Genomic DNA, 23,790 nt, shown 5'->3' with positions numbered 1-23,790 from the left:
TATTGATTGAAGCTGGATGAAAAGTCCTTTAAGCTAAGGAGCTGGTTAGCTTAGCTTAGTCTAGCGTAATTCTTTGGCAGATTGGAAGAAGGGAAACCAGCTCATTTGGCTTGCTAACAATGATATAAAACAGAGAGAAGAAGCAAATACTTGCATTTTTGCTTAAGGTCAAACAAGACACAGAAAAAAAAGTCAGATTCAAAGGATTCAGTAACTGGTTGTTTTTTTTGTTGTACTTATTATACTGTATATTAAAGTCAGAATAGGCTTTTTTATTAGCAGGCAATCATACAAAGCAGTCCTCAAATCAATACAGCTTTATAATATTAGCATGAAAAACCCAAAAACAGATTACAGCAATGGTATGATATTATATTTCATATCAAATATTCTTGATGGACTTGAATTGGCCTGCTCACTCACTGTCACTACACTGATCTTGTTGTTATTGTTCTTAGTAACACCTGGGCTGTTCTTGCCCAGGGGCAAGTCACAAAGGCCCACAATAAATAACATTATCACATGGCTTACCTGAATAGTTGATTCTGATTGGTCAAACTGGATATTCAGTGATCTGCTCTTTTTCGATAGTGACTGTTGCAAAGGATGCTGTGATAAAGGGACTTGTGCTGTCTATCAATACGCAGAAAGAAGTCCGGTCAATTTAACATCAGCTCTGGTCTGAAAAACTCATTCGGTTTCCCCCATCAGAAAAAAAACATTAATACTTTTTCAATATTCATTTTTATATTTGTGGGGAGCACAACACTTTGGATTCAAGATGGCTAAGCTGTCCCTAGTAATGAAAAGGAAAAGAAAACAAGAAAACAAGAGAAGGAAAGAGGTTGAAAGACAGGGTGCTGGACAACTCAGCAGAAGGAGACAGACAGGAAGTAAACACTAACAGGAACACGGTACGGACTCTGCAGTGTTTAAAGACTGGTTAATGGAAAATAAAAAGTGAACAGACTTGGAGAGTTACAGAAAACCTCGATCAGTGCTGCCATCATTTTCAGTTAGGTTACTGTCGCCACAGTTCAGCCGTCGCAACGAAATAGCAGTAGCGATATGATTTTTAAATCAAAAGACTCGTCAAAAAATATATTCTAGAACAAATAATTGACTGATTGATTTAGTCAGTAGCCAACACTCTTTGTGTGATGTCTCTTTCCCTCAGACTCCATTGCTGCCTACAGCTCCCTCTGCTGCAGTATCTTCCCAGGGTTCATCAGGTTCTTTGGGTCGAGGCTGTCCTTGAGGTGCTGCATGACCTGCACCGCCTCTGGTCCCAACTCCTCACACAGCAGCGCTCTCTTCCCCAAGCCCACCCCGTGCTCCCCTGTACAGGTACCGTCCATGGCCAGGGCCCGCCTGGAGGGAAAACAAACCCACACAGTTTAGATGTTACTGATAATAACACAATGACTAAGGTTTATTTTCTTCTGCTAGCAAAAGGTGAGATTCAGCACATAAATATTTATTTCATTTGGAAGTGCGTAAAAGTAAATGCAATGTTTTAACTGATTTACCTGGCCAACCTCTCAGTGAACATTTGGACCCTCTGCAGCTCGTCGGGGTCGTTGGGCTCCACCACCATGAGGCAGTGGAAGTTACCATCGCCCACATGACCCGCTATGGGACCTGAGGGACCAGAGGACAGCACTCATTATTCTCTGTCCTCTCTTTATTCTCTCACCATGAATCAGTGCTGTTTTTCTAATGTGTGTGAGTTCAGCTTTTTGTTGTCTTTTGTGAAGCTCATTAAGACTTTTTGTTTGTGATAATGCATGTGCAAGTGCCCCTATATTTATTTAGAATAGATAATCAATAGGTTTTCCTTTTAAAAATGAAAAGTAGATTTTATCAGCAATTCAAACAACTCTTTGTCAATTCAATACTTTCAGATCGTGAGCAGGGGTGCCCTTTTTCTATCCATGAACTATAGCAGTATAAATAGGTATCAGAATAAATATGGAAATAAATCTTACAGAAATTAAATAAATTAAGGAATAAATATATGAATATTTAAAAAAGAATACATCAATGAATTCTGAGATAAATATTAAAATAAATAAATACACTTATAAACAAACACGAGTTAATGTGTGAGAAGAAACAGGGCGTATTAGCAAAGAGTATATTGTATATATATATATATATATATATATATATATATATATATATATATATATCAGTGGCGGGCCGTGCATTTCACACCTAGGCCTTCAGTGATGTCCTACACAGTCCTACCTGAATTATTCCACCTCTTAATACCATCATTATGACGCCATGGCTCTAGAAACTATACATTTAGACAGAAACGCAGTATAACCGGGCGTTGCATCACCTTAACATAGTCAAGTACAACAGAGTTATATTAATATTTCCGAAGCATTTATAATCAATACATCAGCATTTACAGTTAACTTAATTAATCAGATTATCTGACAAACCGCTCCTTGACACCTGTGTCCGTCACATAACGCAGGACAAGTGCCAGCTGTGCTACATTACCCACATCTGACGTCTCGTCCACCATAACAGCGACAAAGGGTGCTTTTTTAATCTTCATTTTGATCTCTTCTCCCATCACTTCAGCAATAGCATAAATCAGGTCGTTTTGTATTTTGCCTGACGTCCCAGTAAACATGTTGTTTGTGTACAGGTGGTAATGCAAATCTGTGTTGTTCTCAGCAAGAAAAGAAAGAAGCTCCACGTAGTTTCCTCTGTTTCTGGACACGGCGCTTTCATCGTGTCCCCTAAATGAAAGTTCCTGTTTACCCAAAAACAGGACACAATCAATCAGTCTTTCAATATTTCCCTATTTTTGTTCACCCTTTCGTTGTGGAGCTCCGTTTCCCTGCGCACTTGTTCGTTGAGCTGTACTAGATCCACTCGGGTGTCCCCAAAGGTTTTCAAAAGCACCAGTGCTTCCAAGTGCCCAGCTGTGCTTTGGTGTCTCGTTGCTGCCTTGGTTAGACAACTCAAGTTTGCAAATTTAGTGTGGCTCCAAACACCAAATCGATCAGTTGCAAATACCAGGCATTCCCGGCAGTACAATTTGCAGTGCCTCTCGGAGGCTGTGAGCCAGGGGTACCGCTCGTAGTTTCCCTGCTGTGCTAGGCTCGCTAGCGTTGGAGTTGGTCGTTCCCTTTTCAAGATGTGTAGCTTTACTTGAAAAGTTCGTTTTGAAAATGGCGTTGTAATTATATCTTCGACCAAATTGATCTCTTCTCCTCCTTCAGCCATTGTGGGTTGAAAAAAGTAGCTTGTAGAAATCTACACAAATTAGCTCGCTCAAGTTCTAGTTCTGTTTGCTAGCTTTGCCCATAGACTGTATGGCTCTGCCTACTGCCTAGCTCTGCCTCTCAATAGTGCGTATCCAATCAGAAGATGTGCACGTGCTAACGTTAGCGTACGCCTGCTAGCTGGCCCGTTGTTGCCACCTCGAAATCTGATTGGTTAACGCCACAGTTTTGTTTGCGTTCACTTTAAGCTACAGCCGCCCGTACGAACGCTATAAAATGAAAAGAATAGACTATGGGGAATAATTTAATACGTATTTGTGGAAAAAATATATCAAAATTTAATTTATATTCTGATGATGTTTAGGCCAGCAGAGAAGGCCTTGCTGGCCCTGACGGCCCACCACTGATATATATATATATTATACATTCATTACCAACCAGGGGCGGCTCCAGAAAATTATTGTTGGGGGGGCAATGGGGGGGGTCTGATTTTTTATAGGAGGTGCTAGTGAATTCTGACATAACGAACACCAAACACCACTGTTCCCGGGCTAATACACTACATTGAAATGCATGTTACTAAATGTTTATATACAACAAACACAAGCATATTTAATTACTTGTATTTAATGAATCAACAAACAAGCAAGCACAAGAATACAATTCAAATCCTAGCCACCACAGAGAACATCTGTGGATTTACTAGTGGAACAGAATTGTAGCAGTGTGTAGTGCAACACAGTCTTACCACTGTCTCTTAACTCACTGAATCTTTTGTCTCACCTCTGATCTCCTCTTCTTCACTCTCCACTTCTGTCTTCCTCTCTTCTTCTCTCAACTCCTCTGTTCTCCTCTCCTTCACTCTCCACTGCTGTCTTCCTCTCTTCTTCTCTCAACTCCTCTGTTCTCCTCTCCTTCACTCTCCACTGCTGTCTTCCTCTCTTCTTCTCTCAACTCCTCTGTTCTCCTCTCCTTCACTCTCCACTGCTGTCTTCTTCGCTTCTTCTCTCAACTCCTCTGTTCTCCTCTCCTTCACTCTCCACTTCTGTCTTCCTCTCTTCTTCTCTCCTCCTCCTCTGTTCTCCTCTCCTTCACTCTCCACTTCTGTCTTCCTCTCATCTTCACTATCTCTCCTCCTCTGTTCTCCTCTCCTTCACTCTCCACTGCTGTCTTCCTCTCTTCTCTCCTCCTCCTCTGTTCTCCTCTCCTTCACTCTCCACTGCTGTCTTCCTCTCTTCTCTCCTCCTCCTCTGTTCTCCTCTCCTTCACTCTCCACTGCTGTCTTCCTCTCTTCTTCTCTCCTCCTCCTCCTCCTCTGTTCTCCTCTCCTTCACTCTCCATGCTGTCTTCCTCTCTTCTTCTCTCCTCCCCTTTCCGTTTCCGGTGTGAGTGTGAGTGTGAGCGAGCGGTGGTGGGGTGAGTGGCGCGGAGTTTTGAATTGGTTTCTGTCCTTTTTTTCGGGTTTTCCCGGGTTTCTCCGTCTGTTCTATGTGCATGGTCAGGTAAGCTTTATTAATATTTTTACTGTGTTGGCGAGCGATCAGTGGTTGTGTCAGGTAGTTTTCGGGAGGAATGGCGTCCCCCGAGACGCCGCCTCCGTCTATCCGGCAGGGAGTAAGGATAGTCCCGCCGGATAGTAGCGTTACTGTGGAGGAGGTTCTGTTGGCTGTCGGTGAGCAGGTAGGTCATGATAAGTTATCGTTTGCGTCTAGAATGAACAAAGCAGTGGTTGTGTTCCTGAACGAGGAGCCCCCGTGTGTATCAGCTGGTAGAGAGCGGAGTGTTTATCAGGGACTTATTCGTGCAGGTCTCCCCGCTGTCAGTTCCCTCCACGCGGATCACCGTGTCCGGTGTTCCGCCGTTCATACCGAACGAGTTGTTAGAGAGCGAGCTCCGTAGAGTTTGGCAAGTTTGCCAGTGGATTTAAAAACGGTGAGTTTGGGATGTAAGGATCCCAAACTGAAGCACGTACTGTCCCTGAGGCGGCAGGTGTTCATGTTCATGGACTCGCCGACACAAACACTGGACGTGTCGTTCAGAGTGAAGCACGGTGACGGTTCTTATATGGTGTACGCCCAGCTCGGGACAGTTCAAGTGTTTTGAGTGTGGAGATGTGGGACACAAACGCTTTACGTGTCCGCATAGACAGCAGGGGCGGCTCACTCCGCTGACGCGGCGGGCGGCTCCGCTGAGTCCGCGGTCGGGTCCGCGGCTGGCGGCTCCGGAGTTGGGTCCGCGGCGGGGCCCGCGGCCGGCGGGTCGGTGCTGGGTCCGCGGCTGGCGGGTCGGTGCTGGGTCTGCGGCCGGCGGGTCGGTGCTGGGTCCGCTGCTGGCGGGTCCGGTGCTGGCGCCGCGGGCGCGGATGCGGATCCCGGTGCGGAGGGTGTGGAAGCCGGTGCCACTGGTTCACTTTCTGAGGAGGATCACTTGGATAGGGAGGAACAGAGTCGGCCTGACAAGCAACAGGCTTCTGTGACTGCAGAGAACCTGAGCAGTTCACAGTCTGCAGGCACTGAAGCAGCTTCCACAAGTTTTGTAGGCACAGATCCCACTGTAACACAATGAAGAACAGGGTATGTTAAATAGTCAGGCATCCTGTGAAGGAGAGGACATGGAGTATGACTCTGAGTCAGATACAGTATCCATAGGTGAAACTTCGATCAGGAACACAGATCTCTATTCTTTACAGGAAATAAATCAAATTTCTGGATGTAACATTTAAAAAGTCTGTTAGATTAAATGACTACTTCGGTGATACTGAAAAGTTTATCAGATCTGTTGGCGTTCTGCAAAGACTGGTCGGTTTTGACCTCTTGGATGAGAAGAAACGTTTTCGCCTCAAAAAGCATATCACAACTTTGAGGAAAGCAAAAAAAGGCAAAACTGCCTAAAAGATTAAAAAGTAAAATGATCATGTATCACACGGTGGGTTTCTCTTTTCAATTGTTTTCTGTTTTGTTCATCTTATCCCGTTTCCTTTTTCTCTGACCTCTATGGGGAGCCTCAAGATAGGATCTTTGAACATCAATGGTGGGAGAGACAGACAAAAAAAGGGCATTAATTTCTGAAGTCGCTACTCAAAAAAAGGGTTGATGTGTTGTTTTTGCAAGAGACACATACTAATCCAGCAGACGAGACAGATTGGGGTTTATGGTGGGATGGTTCGTGCACCTTAGCCATGGCACCAACCTTAGTGCAGGGGTAGCTGTCTGCTTAGGAAAATGTCGATGTAACTGTACTATCATCTACTGAAGTGGTGAAGGGCAGGCTGTTGATTGTAAGGGCAGAAATAGAGGGCTCAGTGGTCTGCTTTGTAACATATATGCACCAAATCAAGGCACAGATAGAGTGGTTTTTTTCACCCTGCTAAAAAACGAGGTAAGAAAGTACCATCAGGATCAATTTATCATTGGTGGGGATTTCAACTGCACGCTAGACTTCACTGTAGACAGGACAAGTGAAGAACCTCACCCCACAGTCATCTCAGAGCCTTCACAGCATCATCACACACCTGGATCTGTTAGACACATGGAGGGTCAAACATCCACTAACCAGACAATACACATGGGTGAGGGTCGGCAATGGCAGAGTGAGTGCAGCTAGACTGGATAGGATTTACATCTCCAAAAGTCTCAGCTCCAGATTAGTCCACAGCAATATAAGTCCAGTTGGTTTCACTGATCACCACTTTGTCAGTATAGATTTGATCCTTTCACCAGGCGAAAGGGTTAAGTCCTACTGGTCTTTTAACAACAGACTTCTGCAGGACCGTACTTTCTGTCAAAGTTTTGAGCGTTTTTGGCAGCAGTGGAAAACCAGGAAAGCGGATTTTGTTTCTTTGAGCTGTGGTGGGAAGTTGGGAAGGCCCAAATTCGCGTTTTTTGCCAGCAGTATACCTCCCACTCGACTGCTAATATAAAGGCAGCAGTTCAGGAGCTTGAAATAAGTATTAGGAACATTGAAGAGGGGTTTACATAGACATTCGGATCCCACCACGGGTCATCTGCTGCAGGAGAAGAGATTGGAGTTGAGCTTATTCCTGCAGGAGAGAGTAAAGGGAGCTCTTGTTAGGTCTCGTTTCCTCCAGCTAAAGGACATGGATGGCCCAAGCTCTTTCTTTTTTAATCTGGAGAGATCGGTGGCACAGAGGAAACAGATGACCTGCCTTAAGCTTCCTGGAGGCAGAGTGACCACCAGTCCGGGGGAGATGAGGACCCATGCAGTGAGTTTCTACGCTGACCTCTTTGGGGCAGAACAGTGCGGCATGGAGTGCCGCGAGGAGCTCCTGGAGGGGCTTCCTCAGCTCATCCCGGGTGAGAAAGCTGCTCTGGACTCTGAGCTGACCCTGGAGGAGTTGACAGTCGCTGTTAATCAGATGGCATCAGGACGGGCACCGGGAATTGATGGTCTCTCCACTGACTTTTACCAGCGGTTCTGGAATACTCTTGGACCTGATTTGCACAGTGTTTTATTGGAGTGTTTTAGAACAGGATCTCTTCCTGTCTCCTGTCAGCGAGCTGTGCTTTCCCTGCTTCCCAAGAAAGGAGACCTGGCCTTACTTAAAAACTGGAGGCCGGTTGCTCTCCTCTGCACGGACTATAAGGTGCTTTCCAGAGCCTTATCGAACAGACTCAAGGACATCCTGGAATACTTGTACAGACAGACCAAAGCTATTGTGTTCCTGACAGGAAAATTATGGACAACATTTCCTAATTCGTGATGTTATTGATGTGTGCAGATCCCAGAATGTGAATTTTGGTATTGTTGCTTTGGACCAGGAGAAAGCCTTTGATAGGGTGGATCACTGTTATTTATTTTCTGCACTCAGGGCTTTTGGCATTGGTGATGGTTTTCTGGCCTGGATTGGTTTATTGTATAATGGTGCTCAATGTATGGTGAAAATGGGGGCAGGGCTGAGTCGGCCAATCCCTGTGCAGCGGGGGATAAGACAGGGTTGTCCTCTCTCCGGTCAACTATATACCCTAGCTATTGAGCCTTTGCTGTGCATGTTGAGAGGTCGGCTCAGTGGTCTCTCACTGCCTGGGTCCTCTGATCTTGATCGTCCACTTACCGTTTCTGCTTACGCAGATGATGTTAATATTTTTGTCTCCAGCCAGGGGGATATTAAATGTTTGCAGGATACCCTGTCCCTGTACGAAAAGGCCTCATCTGCTCGGGTGAACTGGGCAAAGAGTGAGGCTTTGTTGGTGGGACAGTGGAGAGATCAGACAGTGCCCAGTCTGCCTGGAGGTCTTGAGTGGGGGAAGGAGGGCCTGAAGGTGTTGGGAGTATTTTTGGGCACTGAGGGGTTTCAGAACAAGAACTGGGAGGGAGTTAAGGAGAAAGTGTGCGCTCGGTTGTCTAAATGGAAATGGTTGCTACCCCAGTTGTCATATAGGGGAAGAGTTTTGGTTGCAAATAACTTGGTCGCCTCGACTCTTTGGCATAGACTTATTGCTCTGACACCACCGAGAGGCCTGATGAGGACATTCAGCGAGTCATCCTGGACTTCTTCTGGTCTGGCCGGCACTGGATCCGAGCAGCAGCACTCTACCTGCCTGTGGCTGAAGGGGGGCAGGGACTCATCAATATCCAGGCAAAAATAGCCTCTTTTAGACTCCAGACTGCACAAAGACTGCTGTACAATTGTGGCCCAAGCTGGTTTGATACAGCTCGTTTGCTGCTGAAGAGAGCCGGGCGATTGGGCTACGACAAACAGCTTTTCCTTTTAAAATCTGAGGATGTGGACTTAACTGGACTGACACCTTTTTATAGTTCGGTATTACAGGCATGGCAGATTTTTAAGGCCACACGTACCAAAAATGAGGACTCCGGGCATGTGGCTGTTTGAGGAACCTTTGTTTTTTAATACTCTTATACAGACTCAAACACTGCAGTCTGCCAGCCTGCGAGCCTATTTTAGAGAGGCTGGCTGCACCAAACTGGCCATCTGATGAAGATGACGGCAACATCGGTGGATATCTTGAGACAGAGAAGCAACATCACCTCCATCAGGGTCATCAACAGAGTGGTGGAGGAAAGTCTGTGCTGCCCTGCCACAACCCCTGAGGGTTTTTGCACAAGACCACAATGTGTGTGACCAGTGGACCGAAGGGGAGGAGTATAGTTTCCCCTCTCTGTCTGTCACCCCAGTTGTGGGGGAGTGGCAGGAGGGAGGTGGTCAGCTGCTGTCGCTCACAACCCCGCACCTGGGAAGTTCGGACGCAGGGAAAAGGAATATATTTAGATCTGCTGCAAGGTTCTGAGCTCGCTCTTTTGGGAGGGGGGAAAGGGGCAGGGGGATGGTTTTTTTTGGGCCAGATGTTTCCCCAAGGCACGGCGGCTCGTACAAGCTGCCCCCTTTAAAAACGGACACAACCTCCATGGAGGATTGTACATGGACAATAGCTACGAACAGATCAACGCACCGATCCAGAGTTGGGGGAGGAGTGCATCTTCTGTTTTCAAACGAGACCCTTGAACACTTATTTATTCTGCCCGTTTTTCTGCCCTGTTGGCTGTTAGAAAGGTGGTTTTGGGGTCTAGGGGAGATTTTTTTCTTTTGATTTGTTTATTTTTGGCCCCAAAAATATGTTCAAAAAAGAAGGGTGTACATCATTGGAATTTGTATCTGGCGTTGCTAATTGGCCATCGGCTGACTCCAGGAACCAGGCCCAGAGTGTTGGGAGTGTGGGGCCGGCTGGTCCTGAAGGTCTGCTGAAGGCCAAGAGGGTTGGGAAAATGCGATTATCGGATATGGACAATGTGCTTGTTTTGGTCATGTATGGGCTGTTGGGGGGGTTTTGGCTCTTGGGGGGGGACGGAGAGTGAAGTAAGTTTCTGATTTGGAAAAACAGGTTTGTGTCTGGGTTTACCCCGGTTTTCTTGTTTTTATTTTTTGTTTTTGTGGTTTTTGTTTGCCCTTTAAGAAGATGGTGGGAGCTTTGTCTCTTTTTCTATGGTGCAAAAAAGGGGCTTTTAAAAAACCCAAAACCCCCTCCCCTGTTCTCCTCTCCTTCACTCTCCATGCGTCTTTCCCCTTCTTCTCTCCTCCTCCTCTTTTTCCCCCCTTCCTCTCCACTGCTGCTTCCCCTTTTTCTCTCAACTCCTCTCTCCTCCCCCTCTGTTCCCTCTCCTTTACCCCACTTCTGTCTTCTTCTCTCAACTCCTCTTTTTCCTCTCCTTCACTCTCCATTCGCTTCTTCTCCACTCCTCTGTTCTCTTTTCCCCTTTCCCCTACGCTGTCTTCCTTCTTTTCTCCCTCCTCCTCTGTTCTCCTCTCCTCCACCCCCTTCTGTTTCCTCTTTTTTTTCCAACTCCCTGTTTTCCTCCCTCCCTCTCCTCCCTCTCCTCTCCTCTCCTCTCCCCTCCTCTCCTCTCCCATCCTCTCCCTCCCCTCTCCTTTCCAATTTATGACCCTCTTTTAAGGGGTTTTGGCAGGGATTTGGATTTCCTCCCGCCCAAACATGATTGTATAAAGTCTGTTTCCTTTTTTGTTACAGCTGTCTGCGTTGTTTGTAATAATTTTCGTAAAGTCCTCCGTCCCTGTTCCCTCTCCTTCACTCTCCACTTCTGCTTTATCTCTTTTCTCTCAAATCCTTGATCTCCCTTCTTCCTCCCACTTTTGTCTTCCTTCTTCTTTTTCTCAACTCCTCTTTTTCCCTCCCCTTTACCTCCACCTGTCTTTCCCCTCTTTTCTCTCCTCCTCCTTGTTTTCCTATCCTTCACCCCCCCGCTGTCTTCCTCTCTTCTTCTTTCCTCTCCTCTTTCCCTTCTTCCCTCCTCTTCTTCTCTTCTTCTTCATCCTCTCTCCTCCCCCTTCCCTCTCCCACCTTTCCCTTTGTTTCTTTTTCCAACTCCCCTGTTCTCCTCTCCTCCTCTCCCCTTCTGCTTCTTCTCAACTCCTTTTCTCCTCCCTCACTCTCCACTGCTTCTTCCTTTTTTGCTCTCAACCCTTCTCCTCCTCATCTGGACTCCACGAAAAACTGAAACAACCACACAGACAGACACACAGAAAAACTACACTTACAGTTGACATAATATGAGGCAAACAATAATACCGGGACTTTTTAAAATCTTCAAAAAAAAATTTTTACCACGGGGACCAAACAAAAATCCCCCTGTTTTGTGATTGGGTGAAAGGGTTAATCCTGCCTCGACATCAAATGCTTTTGGGCCCCGCTTGAAAATTGGGCCCGGACACCCCGATTTCTGGTACGGGACTCCGTTTTTTTCCTCAGGGGTTTTTTTAAAAGCCTTTAAACAGGAAAGCTCCTCTCACATGAAGCTGAGGACAGGGCAGTTCATAGAGATACAAAAAGCTTGAACAGGTCAACGAATTCATCCTTTATGCCCAAAGCACCAGCACATCATGGGGTCTGAAACGTCCCCCCTTTGGTTTTTCCCCTCAATCATTTTTTTTTAAATGGTGAAGTTCTGTGAGAGGTTTTCAATCTACCCAAATTTTCAGCCATGGGCAAAAGAGTATCTTTTTCCAAGAAGTCTCTGTTTGGGGTTAAAAGCGCTGCTCCTTTTTGAACGGGCAGCTGTCAGAGGAAAAACCCCCTGTCCAATTCATGATTAATCGAGATTACAGGGGAAAAAGGGGAGTGGTTCGATAGTCTTCTGAGGTTTTCCCGCGGCTCTTTTTATCCTGTTTGCTGTTCACCACAAAGTCCCGCAGGGGGGTGGGGGGTTTTTTTTCCTTACCTGTGGGGGTGAGTCAAGCCCAAAGCTCACACATATCACTGGCACACTCCCCGATTTTAGTCCATTTTCAGCATGCGTTTGTCTTGAGGGTATCAACAACTGCAAAGACCCGATCAATGCAATGCCAGCTCCAAATCTGTGGGCCGTAGATGATCAGATAAGTTTTTTGTGGCTTGAAATGCTCTCCACATACAGATTGACAACAAAATTTTTGGCATCAAACAGTCCCAAACAGTGATCTTGCTTTAGTACTCTATGAGCATTGCTGTTCCCTCCACAAATTTTTTAAAAAGGGGCAGGGAGTTTTTTTTATTGCCCCCAGTGAGAATTTTGGGAGGCCCACCTGGTACGATAGTCTTTTTTAATTCCACTGTGCGTTTGGTGGGCTCAAGTTCTTGTTGTTCTCCTGAAACCTTTGATCCTGTCCCAAAAAGAAAATTGTACAAACTGGACCGTTGAAAGCATTTTCCAACGGTTTTTACATTTATGTACACAGTCAACTAAAAAACCCAAGTTTAATCTGTGTCATGCAAAGGTTAAAGGCATGTGGCAAATTCTTGGAAACTGTTCCGGGGCACCATGTTGCACCCGGACATGACAACCCCTCTAGCACTGTGCAAGCATATGTTTGTCATGTACACTTAGCCTGTTTGTTAAATGATTTGTGTAAAGACCTGCATCCAGGCCCTCTCCAGAAACTCTTTATGAATCATACATTGTTTAGAATCGCAGAACAACGATTTGCTCTTTTTTGCCACACCTTTGTTTCCCCCAAAAGCAAAAAGCCTCCCGCTTAACCCCGTTTCTCACTTGTTCCTCACCATGCTGGGCCTAAATCAATCAGCTATCCTGGATATCAGTGCATTTAAATTTGGATTCCCCGGTCCACTGGCAATTTCTTTTGGGCAATGGGTCAAACTTTTTGCAATTTAACAGTTCAATAAAATTACCCTGTTGTGGGCGCTGATCTTCCCCGTGCCCTCCTTTCAATTGTTTGACAGCAGTAAACCGCAGGTTCTTTTACTGCTTCATGTATCCTGTTTCTTGTACTGTTTTCTAGTCCAGCATCAAGTTTTGTCTAACTTGAACCATTTTTCTCCCTTTCCTTAAAATCACACACCTTCCATTGCAGTTTATAGAAACCGTGCATGTGTTGGTTAGTTTCTCACCCCCTTTCCCCGTTTTTGAAGCCAGCGGGGGGAATCTTTTTTTGAGTGACCAGATGTCCGGGATGGTGGGGAAAATGCGACAGGGAAAAAAGAAAGCACTCAACTGACACCGATATTCCGCCACGCGTATTTTTAAACCAAGACTGGCAAAATTTTTAAAGTTAGTGGGAGCAAAAAACCCCACCGGGTTGACTTCACTGAGGCGCCCCGGGCCCCCCTGTGGGTCTTTGGCTTAAAAACCACAGGCCAGGTTTCCCGCCCCCCAAGATCGGACTCGGCGTCGGTGAAGCTCTCCCTTCACCCCATTTGCCCACATTTTTAGGGGGTTTCGGGCCTCCGAGCTGATGCCGCCGCCTCCCGCCCGCCTCCGCCGCTCCCCCCGCCGCCCTCGCCCCCGCCGCTCCTTTCCCCCGCCTTCATCCGCCTCTTCATCCTCACGCCATGTCCCCTCGTCCTCCCCCATCACGGCACCGCAAATCACCACCGCCACCACCTCATCCACCTCATCCGTTTCTGGAAATTAAAGTTACAAAAAGGCCATTTTTCCGGGGGGGGGTTTTCCAAAATGCTGTGTTTAAAGTAGGTAAGAAAATGAAAAAAAAAAAAAAATTGGTTAAAAAAAAAAAAAAAAAAAAAAAAAAAAATAATTTTTTTTAATTGGTAAGATGTTTAAAAATTTTTAAATTTTTTTATTTTTTTGGGGGTTTAATTTTTTTTTATTTTTTTGGATTATAGTTTTGTAATGTTATGTTTGAGGGGGGGGGAAATTTGGGGGGAAAGTTTGTGGGGGGTTTTTAAGAGTTGCCCCCCCCGGGATTGTTAAAATAACATGGGAAAATTTTAGTATTTATTATAGTTTTTTTTAAAATTCCCCAAATCCGAAAACATAAAAATTTTTCTTTTTTTCCCCCAAAAAAAAAATTCATTCCCCCATTTAAATTTAAACGCATTAAGATAATCTATTTTAAGAGACGTAAGATACTGAAAACGACACCAGGAAAACAAACAATTTACACTGTAATGTTTGATTAACACTTCATCTAAAAGTCATTTTAAAGTCGTATAATTGCGCTGTTAAATAAAGCATTTGTTCAGATCGTTTGAGAGATTATCAAATTTAAATCCAAATTTAATAATAATCATTATCAGTCATTAAACTTTTACTCAACAGTCATCCGATTAAAATGTAATATCAATGCGATTTCTCCAGTTAGTGTAAATGCCAGTTAAAATTACAATATTTTCAGCGGTTAACAATTATAGGAAGTATTATTGACATGTATTTTAACTAAGTGTACTTCATGTAAACACAGGTAATAGTGTTCCTGCAGGCTCACCTGTCAGTCTGTTCTCAATCAGGTCCTGCTTCGTCTCCACGATGATCTGAGGCAGGCGAGACAGAGGGACACACACATCTGTAGCGTAAGCCTGTAGGACACACACAAACACACCATTTTCTTGTAAGGCAGAATTGGAGCTTACCGCTCACTGTGTTGCATCATTTGAGTTCGTTGTTGCAGTTAGCGTCACCGGTTTAGAATTCTTTATATGTTCAGGATTTAGGAAGCTTACACCATCTCCATTTTTTCCTCTGATTTAAAGCGGTAAAAAGTGTGACTAAAGCAGATTCACATTAGAAATCAAAGTCACTTTGATGTTGTTTGGCTGCGGCTAACGTTAGCTTAGATTGTTTGTCAGATACCCTTTAATACAAACGTCCCATAACTAAAAACATTCATCCGGTTAAAATATAAAGGGGTAAAAGCACCATGATGTTAGAGGAGTATGGAATGTGTCGTAAAACTGGATATAAAGTCATTTTATGATAGCTTCTGGTGGTGACATATGTTCTTGCGGTTTGAAAACTGTTGAAAACATTTGAGATAATGGAGGTTCACAACTCACCATATGTCAGGTCGTTAGACATTGAGATGCTGAAATGTGACATATACAACTTTGCTGTAGCAGAGGAACTTTCTCACCTTGCAGCCGGGTCTGAGAGCCAGAGCAGCGTACCAGGCGTCATGACGAGCTTTCCACAGCCGCTCCCGTGTTCCTGCATCTAGAGCCCACTGGAAATCTGAACCACCATTACTCTGGGTGATGTCCTCTGTAGAAACACGAACACACACAATATTTCTATTCTTACAACTGCTAATGTTTACTCCCATGTTATTCAGCTGACATTTCTATCCAAATCAACTAACACACTTCCATACTTTAAACCAGGGCCAGACTGGGACAATAATTCAGACCGGGAATTATACACCCAGCCAGGCCACTCCCAGTTTTATGCATTTTGCTGATTGTATCGTATATTTTTACAGCGTTGCTGCCCATAGTGATAGCCATATAGTTTAAATCTCACTAACATGTCTTACTGTGGACTGTTTGCCCTGCACCTCCTCTGTGCTCCTCTCCTCTGTGGTGGTTCTACTACCCAAATAGAAACATATGGACAAAGGTTACTTTCTAAAAAAGAAGATTTTTTAATATATTTTGGAGTTAAATGCATCAATCTGGTGCACTTTGAGAGCAAATAAAAGAGACTAGATCTATGGATACACACATATGAAACAGACCTGTATACATTTCACTAATCATGAAATCTTTTTTGTTCAATTTCAGAATCAGCCTCTCCTTTCTCCCTCCTCTCCCCCATGCTCCTCTGTGACGCAGCAGTAAAGACTAGTTTAGTTCTCAACAAGTTTTTTTGAGTCTATCTTATCTACTTAACATTATTTATTTTTATTCATGTATCTTTCACTAATCCCCCCCTTTTAAATCATGCCATAGACCTATGGGAGCAATTTGGGGGTTAAGTATCTTGTCTGAGGACACTTGGACCTGTTGACTGCATCAAACCACTGACTCCTCTGATTGGTAGAAACTATTTAGACCCTTCGCCACAGTTGTCCCAAAGCCTATAAAGGCCTTTTTAAGTTCCCAAGTTTATGGGATGGGTTAAGCCAGTTCAATGTCAGACACATTTCGAGAAAGAGTGTCAATAGGAACAATACTTCCATGCAAACATCCTTAAAAACCATGACAGTAACATTACTAGTCAGGATTTAAGATTCACGTTGTCCTGTGGATGATACAAAATGTTTTTGGGTTGCAATAAACTAACCTTTCCATAATGAGACTTCGTTGTAAGTAACAAATCTGTGATCAAATCAGCAGGAAGAGAGCCAACATTGGCTAAAGTTAGCTTATAGCAGGGGTTCCATCGGGTTGCATAAGGCAGTGGTTTCTTACATGTGGGGCTGGCCCCCCCTAGTGGGTTATGGAGGTAGTGCAGGGGGGACCTGTGACGCTTTGGAGGAAGTTGTAAACAAACATTGGTTGCTCTTTGTTGTAATTTTAAAAAACATATATAATATAAATGTATTATTTCTCTTGCTACGTAACAGTTATCTTGCACATTTTATCGAACCAACTACGTACAAATGAATGTTCTATCCATAAAAAAAAAAAAAAATTATAGTAGCATCTTTGTCTCTTCATATTATTAGCAGATCAAGTGTAATGTTTGTAACGGGTTAGGGGGGGCTTGAAAATATTTCCAATTACCCAAGGGGGGCCTGACTGAAAACGTATGGGAACCACTGCATTAAAGTGAGTCCAAGTTAAGTTCAGTAAAAATCTTATTGGGCAAAATTCTAAAATTCTCCATGCTGTATGATGCATTACAAGATTACACCTAGACTTTTCACAACTCTGTGGACGTTACTCATTTTCAAGTAAAAGCTCTTAATTTCAATAATATTCATAATGATTTTAGAGGTCAATTGAATTAAAATGTAGGTTTCTATCCAACAGCATACTATATGACTTCTTGCTTGTGTATTTTTGTGAGCACTCACATACCGGCTGTGAGGACCTGCTCCTCCAGGCTGCGCTCCGAGCCATGGAACTCCAGGAAGAGTGTGGGGCTCACAGCATAGGACAGAGAGCTGAACCTGTTGCACGCATCGATCATCACATCGTCCAGAAACTCTTCAAAACACACACACACACACACACACACACACACACACACACACACACACACACACACACACACACACACACACACACACACACACACAGAATATACACACAAATGTCAGTGTGATTAATCTAACCAGGTCATTCTTCTGACTCCTGTAAACTTTTACTAATGGTTTAAAGACACATTTTCTTCAAATAATTTATATTGATTCAATGTCTCACTCCTGTATTCTATTACCCTCCTGCAAAAACATTCTCTGAGAGGATCAATAAGTTTTTATCTCCTCCTTTACAATCAGTTCGCCCACACCATGTTCACTTTTTCTTGATCTCTTAATGGCTGCTTTATCTGTCATTAAGCCTAAAGACAACAACTTCTTGCAGAGTATAAAATGAACATGGCGGACACTTCACACATATTATAGCCTTCAGTGTTTTGTATATTTTTACAATGTGTGCTCAGACAACTACAGAAAAAGACTAGTTGTTTGTTCTGTAACTAAAGGAAGACAAAAACGTAACTTAACCCACGACAAGTGAATGTCTCAACCTTTTAAGTGCCATAACAACAGCGGTTGCTAACAATTGACTAAAGGAAACTTCCAAACGTCATAATGCCGAACATGAGCTGCCTTTAGCTTAGCGTTGGTGACATGAAGTCATGTGATCGGGTTTGACAAAACCTGTAAGTAAGTATCTTTTTCCGCAGATCTTAGTTTCCAATGGGATATTTATGCTTTTTGTGGAGGGATCCCTTGGGATGCTAACTTCCAGGTCAGCCTATATCATCACGGCAGCACTCTATACTACTTAAACAACTAAACGCTGAAAATTTGCCGCCTTTAGCTTAGCGGTGGTGAGGTGATGACATGTCACCATGATGTAGTTATTTTATAGTATCATTTTTTAAATTCTGGATGTTGCAATTATGCTTCAATGATCATAAAGTGGTTTTAATATGTGGAGATTTCCTGCTAAAAGTGTTTTCCACATATCTTATTTTCTGCAATATTCTGAAACCAATAGAAAAATCCCATAGCTTTTTTTTTAGGCTGCCCTCAAAATGTGGATGTAAGACTCTTCCTCCTCACCGATGCGAGCGATGGGTACTCCTGCCTGTAGGATCTGCACGGTGCTGTCCACAGCGGCCTGCACAGAGGGGAAGGAGCAGACGGCCGACACCATGGCCTCTGGGATGCCGTACAGGCGCAGGGTTGCCTTGGTGATGATCCCCAGGGTGCCCTCCGACCCCACCAACAGGTTGGTCAGGTTGTAGCCGGCTGCTGTCTTTCTAAACATCAATATAGATTGAAAAGAAAGTGAAAAGACTAAACTACTGTGAGGAAATGTTGAATATGGTTAATCTATTTGGAGAATTGTAAGCTGTACTCTGTTTGTGGATGGGCTTATATTGTATTTTTGTTGAATTTGTAATTATATTTTTGTTCTGTACTTTAAACTGATTTCTAGTAACTGCACACTTTTTATTTGATTGGATCTTTTATTTACTTTTTGCATTATTTTGTAATCTGCCATATGTCTAATGTTGGGGAATGTTCGGTTGTGTTTTTGTAATGTGATAAATGTAAAAACTCAACAATCACATGTTTAAAAAAATATATTTATAGATACAAAAGAAAGACTGTTTAAAATGCACTGTGCAATGTTGCATATGTGTGGGTGAAATATCCGAGGTGCACCTGGGGCGCCGGCCCTTCCCAGCCGTGTGTATGACGGTCCCATCAGCCAGCACCGCCTCCAGGTTCAGAACGTTCTCCCTCATCGTCCCATAACGCACTGCGTTGGTACCGGACGCGCTGGTGGCCGCCATGCCGCACAGAGAAGCATCGGCCCCGGGGTCTTGAGAACATGGATGAACATAAGTGGTGTTTTTGAAAGGTTATACCCAAACAGAAGATAGATTTCTGCCATAATCCTGTCACACGTGTCTAGAGAATGCTTGTTCAGAAATTTAAAAATGAACTTTTTTTTGTAGTGTTATGTTTTTCTACTGATCCTCACTTTGTTTTTTATAAAGTTGGAGCACATTTTGGGGAAGAGATGTTTTACTCAATACCACCACCTCCTGGACAGTTTTCAAACTGTTTACTTTTGACATTAGAGCTTATTTTAGAATCATGTTCCATGTCACCTCTGACTGAACAGGGATGTAAAGGTAAAGCAGTGGAAAATAAACACTACTGTCTCTCCTCCCTGGTTTAAAAAGAATAGAATATGTTAAATTGTTTTTGTATGGCTTGATTTAAGCCTTTATCAAAACCAGAACAAATGCTCAGCCTTGTTTATGAAAAAAAACCAAGCTGACTTTAAATGATTTGCCTGAAACCAATTGGAATATGTGTTTTATCTTTTCCATACAAACCTTTTGGCTACTTCCCAATCTATGAACATCTGGGAACTTGATTAATATCTAAAATCCTGTCACTCGTGGAGGGATTTCTGTTTCAGTGTTTTGCAGAACATCGGGGCAGATTTAGCTCTCCATGCTCCTATAGCATTTAATTTAATCTAATTATCTCATATTATATCATTTTAAATGCTGGTCTGACCGGGCCTGTGTTCTTCTCACTGAACAAAATCAAAGTGTGACTGACCGACAGGAAACCATAGGCCGGTGCCTCTCAGGTAGGAGTTGAGGGCCTTCCGAGTCACACCGGGCTCCACCGTCACATCAAAGTCCTCTGGGTGGAGATCCAGAACCTGATCCATGTTCCTCAGACTGAAACACACTCCACCCTGAGGGCAGGAAGAACACCAAATTTAACTGAAGATACTATTCTACTGCCATTATGAGTTAAAAAATAAGATCTTTGGCAAAAATGCATGATACTTTTTGTTCAGCAGGATTATATATACTTATTAACACTTTATGATTTTTGAAGCGTAAATGCAATTACCAGAAGTAAAAAGCTAACGCTAGGCTATACAAACACCACCGTTAAGCTAAAGGCGGCTGATGTTCGGAGTGATGACATTAAGTGGTCTCATTTAGCAACTTGTTGGCAACCGCTGTTTTTATGTCATTTAAAAAGCTTCGTACATTAACCAGTGCGGTATTTAGTGACATATTTTCCGGACGAGGGACCTCGGAAGTGAAGAAATGCTACCTCATTTCTAGGTTTTAGGACTAATTTCTGCAACAATATTTTACTTTCATTACTACTACTTAACAAAGAGTGAATGCACATGTTACCAGTCAAAGATAAATCTACACACACACACACACACACACACACACACACACACACACACACACACACACACAGTACAGAATAGGGTCTTCCTTTCTCTCACCTTGACTGCGCTAACCCCTCCCTCCAGACCGGTTCCAGTGCCAAAGGGGATGATGGGAAGGTTGTGATGTTGGCAGACCTTGGCCAGGGCGCTGACCTCCTCCACACAACGAGGAAACACCACCACGTCTGGAGGACAGCATCTGCCCCGCAGCACAGAAACACATTCTCTCTATTTCTCCACTTAACTATTTAAGAAGGGGTCAAAAGCCAAGAAGAGGAAACCACTGGTTAAATCTTTAAGAATGTGTTGTATTTTATAATATCAACCTTTGCTTACTCTGAAATGTAAGTAGAAACTACAGCAGTCAGATCAGCTGAGGAAAACGTACAAGTTTCTCTGAAATGTAGTGGAGTATTGCCCTATATCTGTCCATAAACCGCTGGTCTCCTACCTTTTTTTTACAACTCTTTTACTACATTTTAGCGATATATTTTGTAGTATTTCAAACATGATTACATGAAGATATTATGTATGTGTGACTGACCTGTGAACAGACTCATCTCTGCCGTGTTGCTCTCTCACAGCTGCGCCCAATGAGACGCCATCCTCCCCGCATATAGACCTGAGTGCAGAGAGCACGCTGTCCACAGCAGCACTCTGCACACACACACACACACACACACACACACACACACACACACACACACACACACACACACACACACACACACACACACACACACACACACACACACACACACACACACACAGGGTGAGTCATCCCAAGATAATGGTAGAAAAAGGACCAATAAAAGATAAGACATTTGAATGAAAAAGCACACTAATGAATGACATTGATTTGTATGTTTTAAAAGGAGAACAACATGTCAAAATAATTTCAAACTCGGTCAATGGGAAAAAAATAAAGGCTAGCTGTGAATTTTATTTGGGTAATTTTATGGCATGTCTTTCGAAGAACTAGTCGGGAGAAACAGAATGTAGAGCTGGCATATTCTCCCATCTAACTTAAGGAGTTTAGGGTTTATTTAGACAAAGCCAGATTAGGGAAATGTCAGAACAGTGGAAAGATTTACCATGACGGCTTTGGTTTTGGTGAGATGTTAGCTTCTGTTGAATCTGAATAGTAAAAAACACTTACTTACTTATTTACAATGAGTCTGGATCAGGGCAGACTGAACACTATTTAGAGTCCTTCACAGAACTTCACCCTTTGTTCCTGAGCCATTTCTTTAAGCCATTACTTTGTATCTTTGGGTTTTTGGAAACATCTCTGGACAATGTTATGAATACAACAATTCTACCAATGACCTGCCATTGCAAAATGACCTACATGACAAGTCAACAAAGTCAACCAGTTTAACAAAACAATGATCTGCATAGGAACCACTGAAGCAGCCATTCCTCTCTACAGGAACTCTTCACCTGTGGAGGAGGAACTGCTCACACTAAACACTCTCACTGTGGTCAAGTAGGGGAGACTCTTCAGGTTGGTATAAACATTAAAAGGGGATGTCCTTTACCATATACCTTATCAAGAACTAGCAAAAAGGCTGGAGGAGTGTCTGACACAAGAGCACAGCAAGCACAGCTTGAATGTACTTTCATTGGATGGCTGCCCGATGCAATGTTTACCATAGACAAATGGTTTATTGTAAGTACTGGATAACTGTAAACTCAGTATCCTTAGTCTAAATTATTGGTCAAATAACAAAAGGGCATTGCCATGGCCGGTTTACTACACACCACTGTACCATATAATACAAGTGGCTTTTAATCTATCCAGAGCAAAAGCTATATATTCCTCAGGAGCAGAAGCCAAATTACATGAATCTGTTACAGCATCACATGCCTACAGCAGGGAAGTACTCGGATGTGATACTTAAAAGTAGCAACACCTCATTGTAATTGGTATCAAAATACACGTAAAGTACCAAAAGTAAAAGCATTGTGTGCAAAAGTTATAGGCTAACACTGCCTGCCACGCAACTTCACGTCACATAATGAAAGTGTATCATCCCAGGACCTCTCTGAAGTAATCGACGCAACACTATGTTAATATGTAGCTAAACGTTTGTCCACAATGCATATAGGTGCAGTTACAGGCTAGCTGTATCACAGGGTAGTTGATATCTTTTATTGATGTTAGCAGCATACTGTCTCTGCACTTACAGTGGCGGTGTTTTCTGACTGAACGCAGCGGCTCTGCAGGCGCTGATGTCGGTGAGACAGCAGCCGGAGGCTCGGTCTGAAGCCCAGCAACATGTTTACCGGACACTGACCCTCACTGACCCTTCATATCACACACGGTACGGTAAATACCTACCAATATGTTGGAGAAAATAGTGCACAATATGAAACACGACTTCCGGTAAAGCCTTTTCAGAACAAAACAACACACTAGTGAAAAGCAAAACTATTCACCTGAAGCACTATTTCAACAATTGCACAAAACATAATATGTATTATATTTTGTATATACATACTAGTTCTGCATCTATATCCTTGGTTTATGAATTGAAAATAAAGCTGTCACAAAAAAATGCAGTAATAATAAATATGATTTATATTAATAAATCATATTTAGCACCAACAATGCAGCCCACTGCTGGGATGGGTTTAATGCATACATGTGTGTGAAAAATAATTAAGGTTTTTTTTAAATCTTGCTTTTCCATTTTCCTTCCATTTTCCAAAATGCAAGCAAAAGTAAGGTATGTAAAAAGTACAAGAGTAGAATTATAAAATAGATTAAAAGAGAAGTACTCAGAGTACCTAAACATTGATTTTGAGTCTTGAAAATGTTCTTTCCAGATAATTAAGAGACATCTTGTGTCTAATGAATTCTGGATTTTAAAAAGAGCGATGGATGAGATATAATGGTAATAATTAGTTAATGTCTCTTTTCTCAAGCCTTTTTTCATCACACGCAAATATTAGTTTTTTTTTTTAAACAACTACACGTTTTAAGACATGTCTGGAGGGGTGTCTTTTTCAATGGGGGGATTAACACACACGTTATGATGAAGCAAAACTCTCATTAAGAACAAAATAGGCCAAGGTCACCTGAAATTTAGATGATGCACAAATAAATACTTGATTTATTTGAATAGGCCTATAAATGTTTGTCATTACATTGTATTGTTCCAGAGTACAATTAACGTAGATTTGGAAGTTTTCGTTGAATGAAATAACATTAACTTCTTATACCGTAAAAACAGTATGGTATGGCAGACTATGTTTAAATACTGTATTTATTATTTATGTTTTGAGCAAACACAAATAAATGTTGTTTTATTTATTTTTTGTTTGTGTTTTTTAAATATTGTTGCATGCCCTCTCTAATAGTGTTTTTTTTTTTTGTCTCCATCCTCACTTTTGCTGTAACAATGTAA

At 42.9% G+C, this 23,790-nt stretch overlaps 1 protein-coding gene across 1 annotated transcript; it reads right to left on the bottom strand.

Annotated features, from left to right (window-relative positions):
- Window positions 1-206: 206 nt before the first annotated feature.
- On the bottom strand, window positions 207-22,725 carry ldhd (lactate dehydrogenase D). Its single transcript, XM_063897607.1, has 11 exons — window positions 22,568-22,725; window positions 20,922-21,034; window positions 20,435-20,576; window positions 19,735-19,876; window positions 18,820-18,979; window positions 18,211-18,410; window positions 16,997-17,125; window positions 15,109-15,236; window positions 14,464-14,554; window positions 1,530-1,641; window positions 207-1,371 (listed from the first exon to the last, which is right to left on the bottom strand). The coding sequence occupies exons 1-11, from the start codon at window positions 22,658-22,660 to the stop codon at window positions 1,191-1,193; spliced, it is 1,491 nt and encodes a 496-aa protein (XP_063753677.1). The 5' UTR covers window positions 22,661-22,725; the 3' UTR covers window positions 207-1,190.
- Window positions 22,726-23,790: the final 1,065 nt, after the last annotated feature.

The sequence above is a fragment of the Eleginops maclovinus genome, chromosome 2 (assembly GCF_036324505.1).
Source record: "Eleginops maclovinus isolate JMC-PN-2008 ecotype Puerto Natales chromosome 2, JC_Emac_rtc_rv5, whole genome shotgun sequence".
NCBI lineage: Eukaryota > Metazoa > Chordata > Actinopteri > Perciformes > Eleginopidae > Eleginops > Eleginops maclovinus.
The sequence above is the reverse complement of the archived record's forward strand: the minus strand, read 5'-3'. Positions and strand labels throughout refer to the sequence as shown.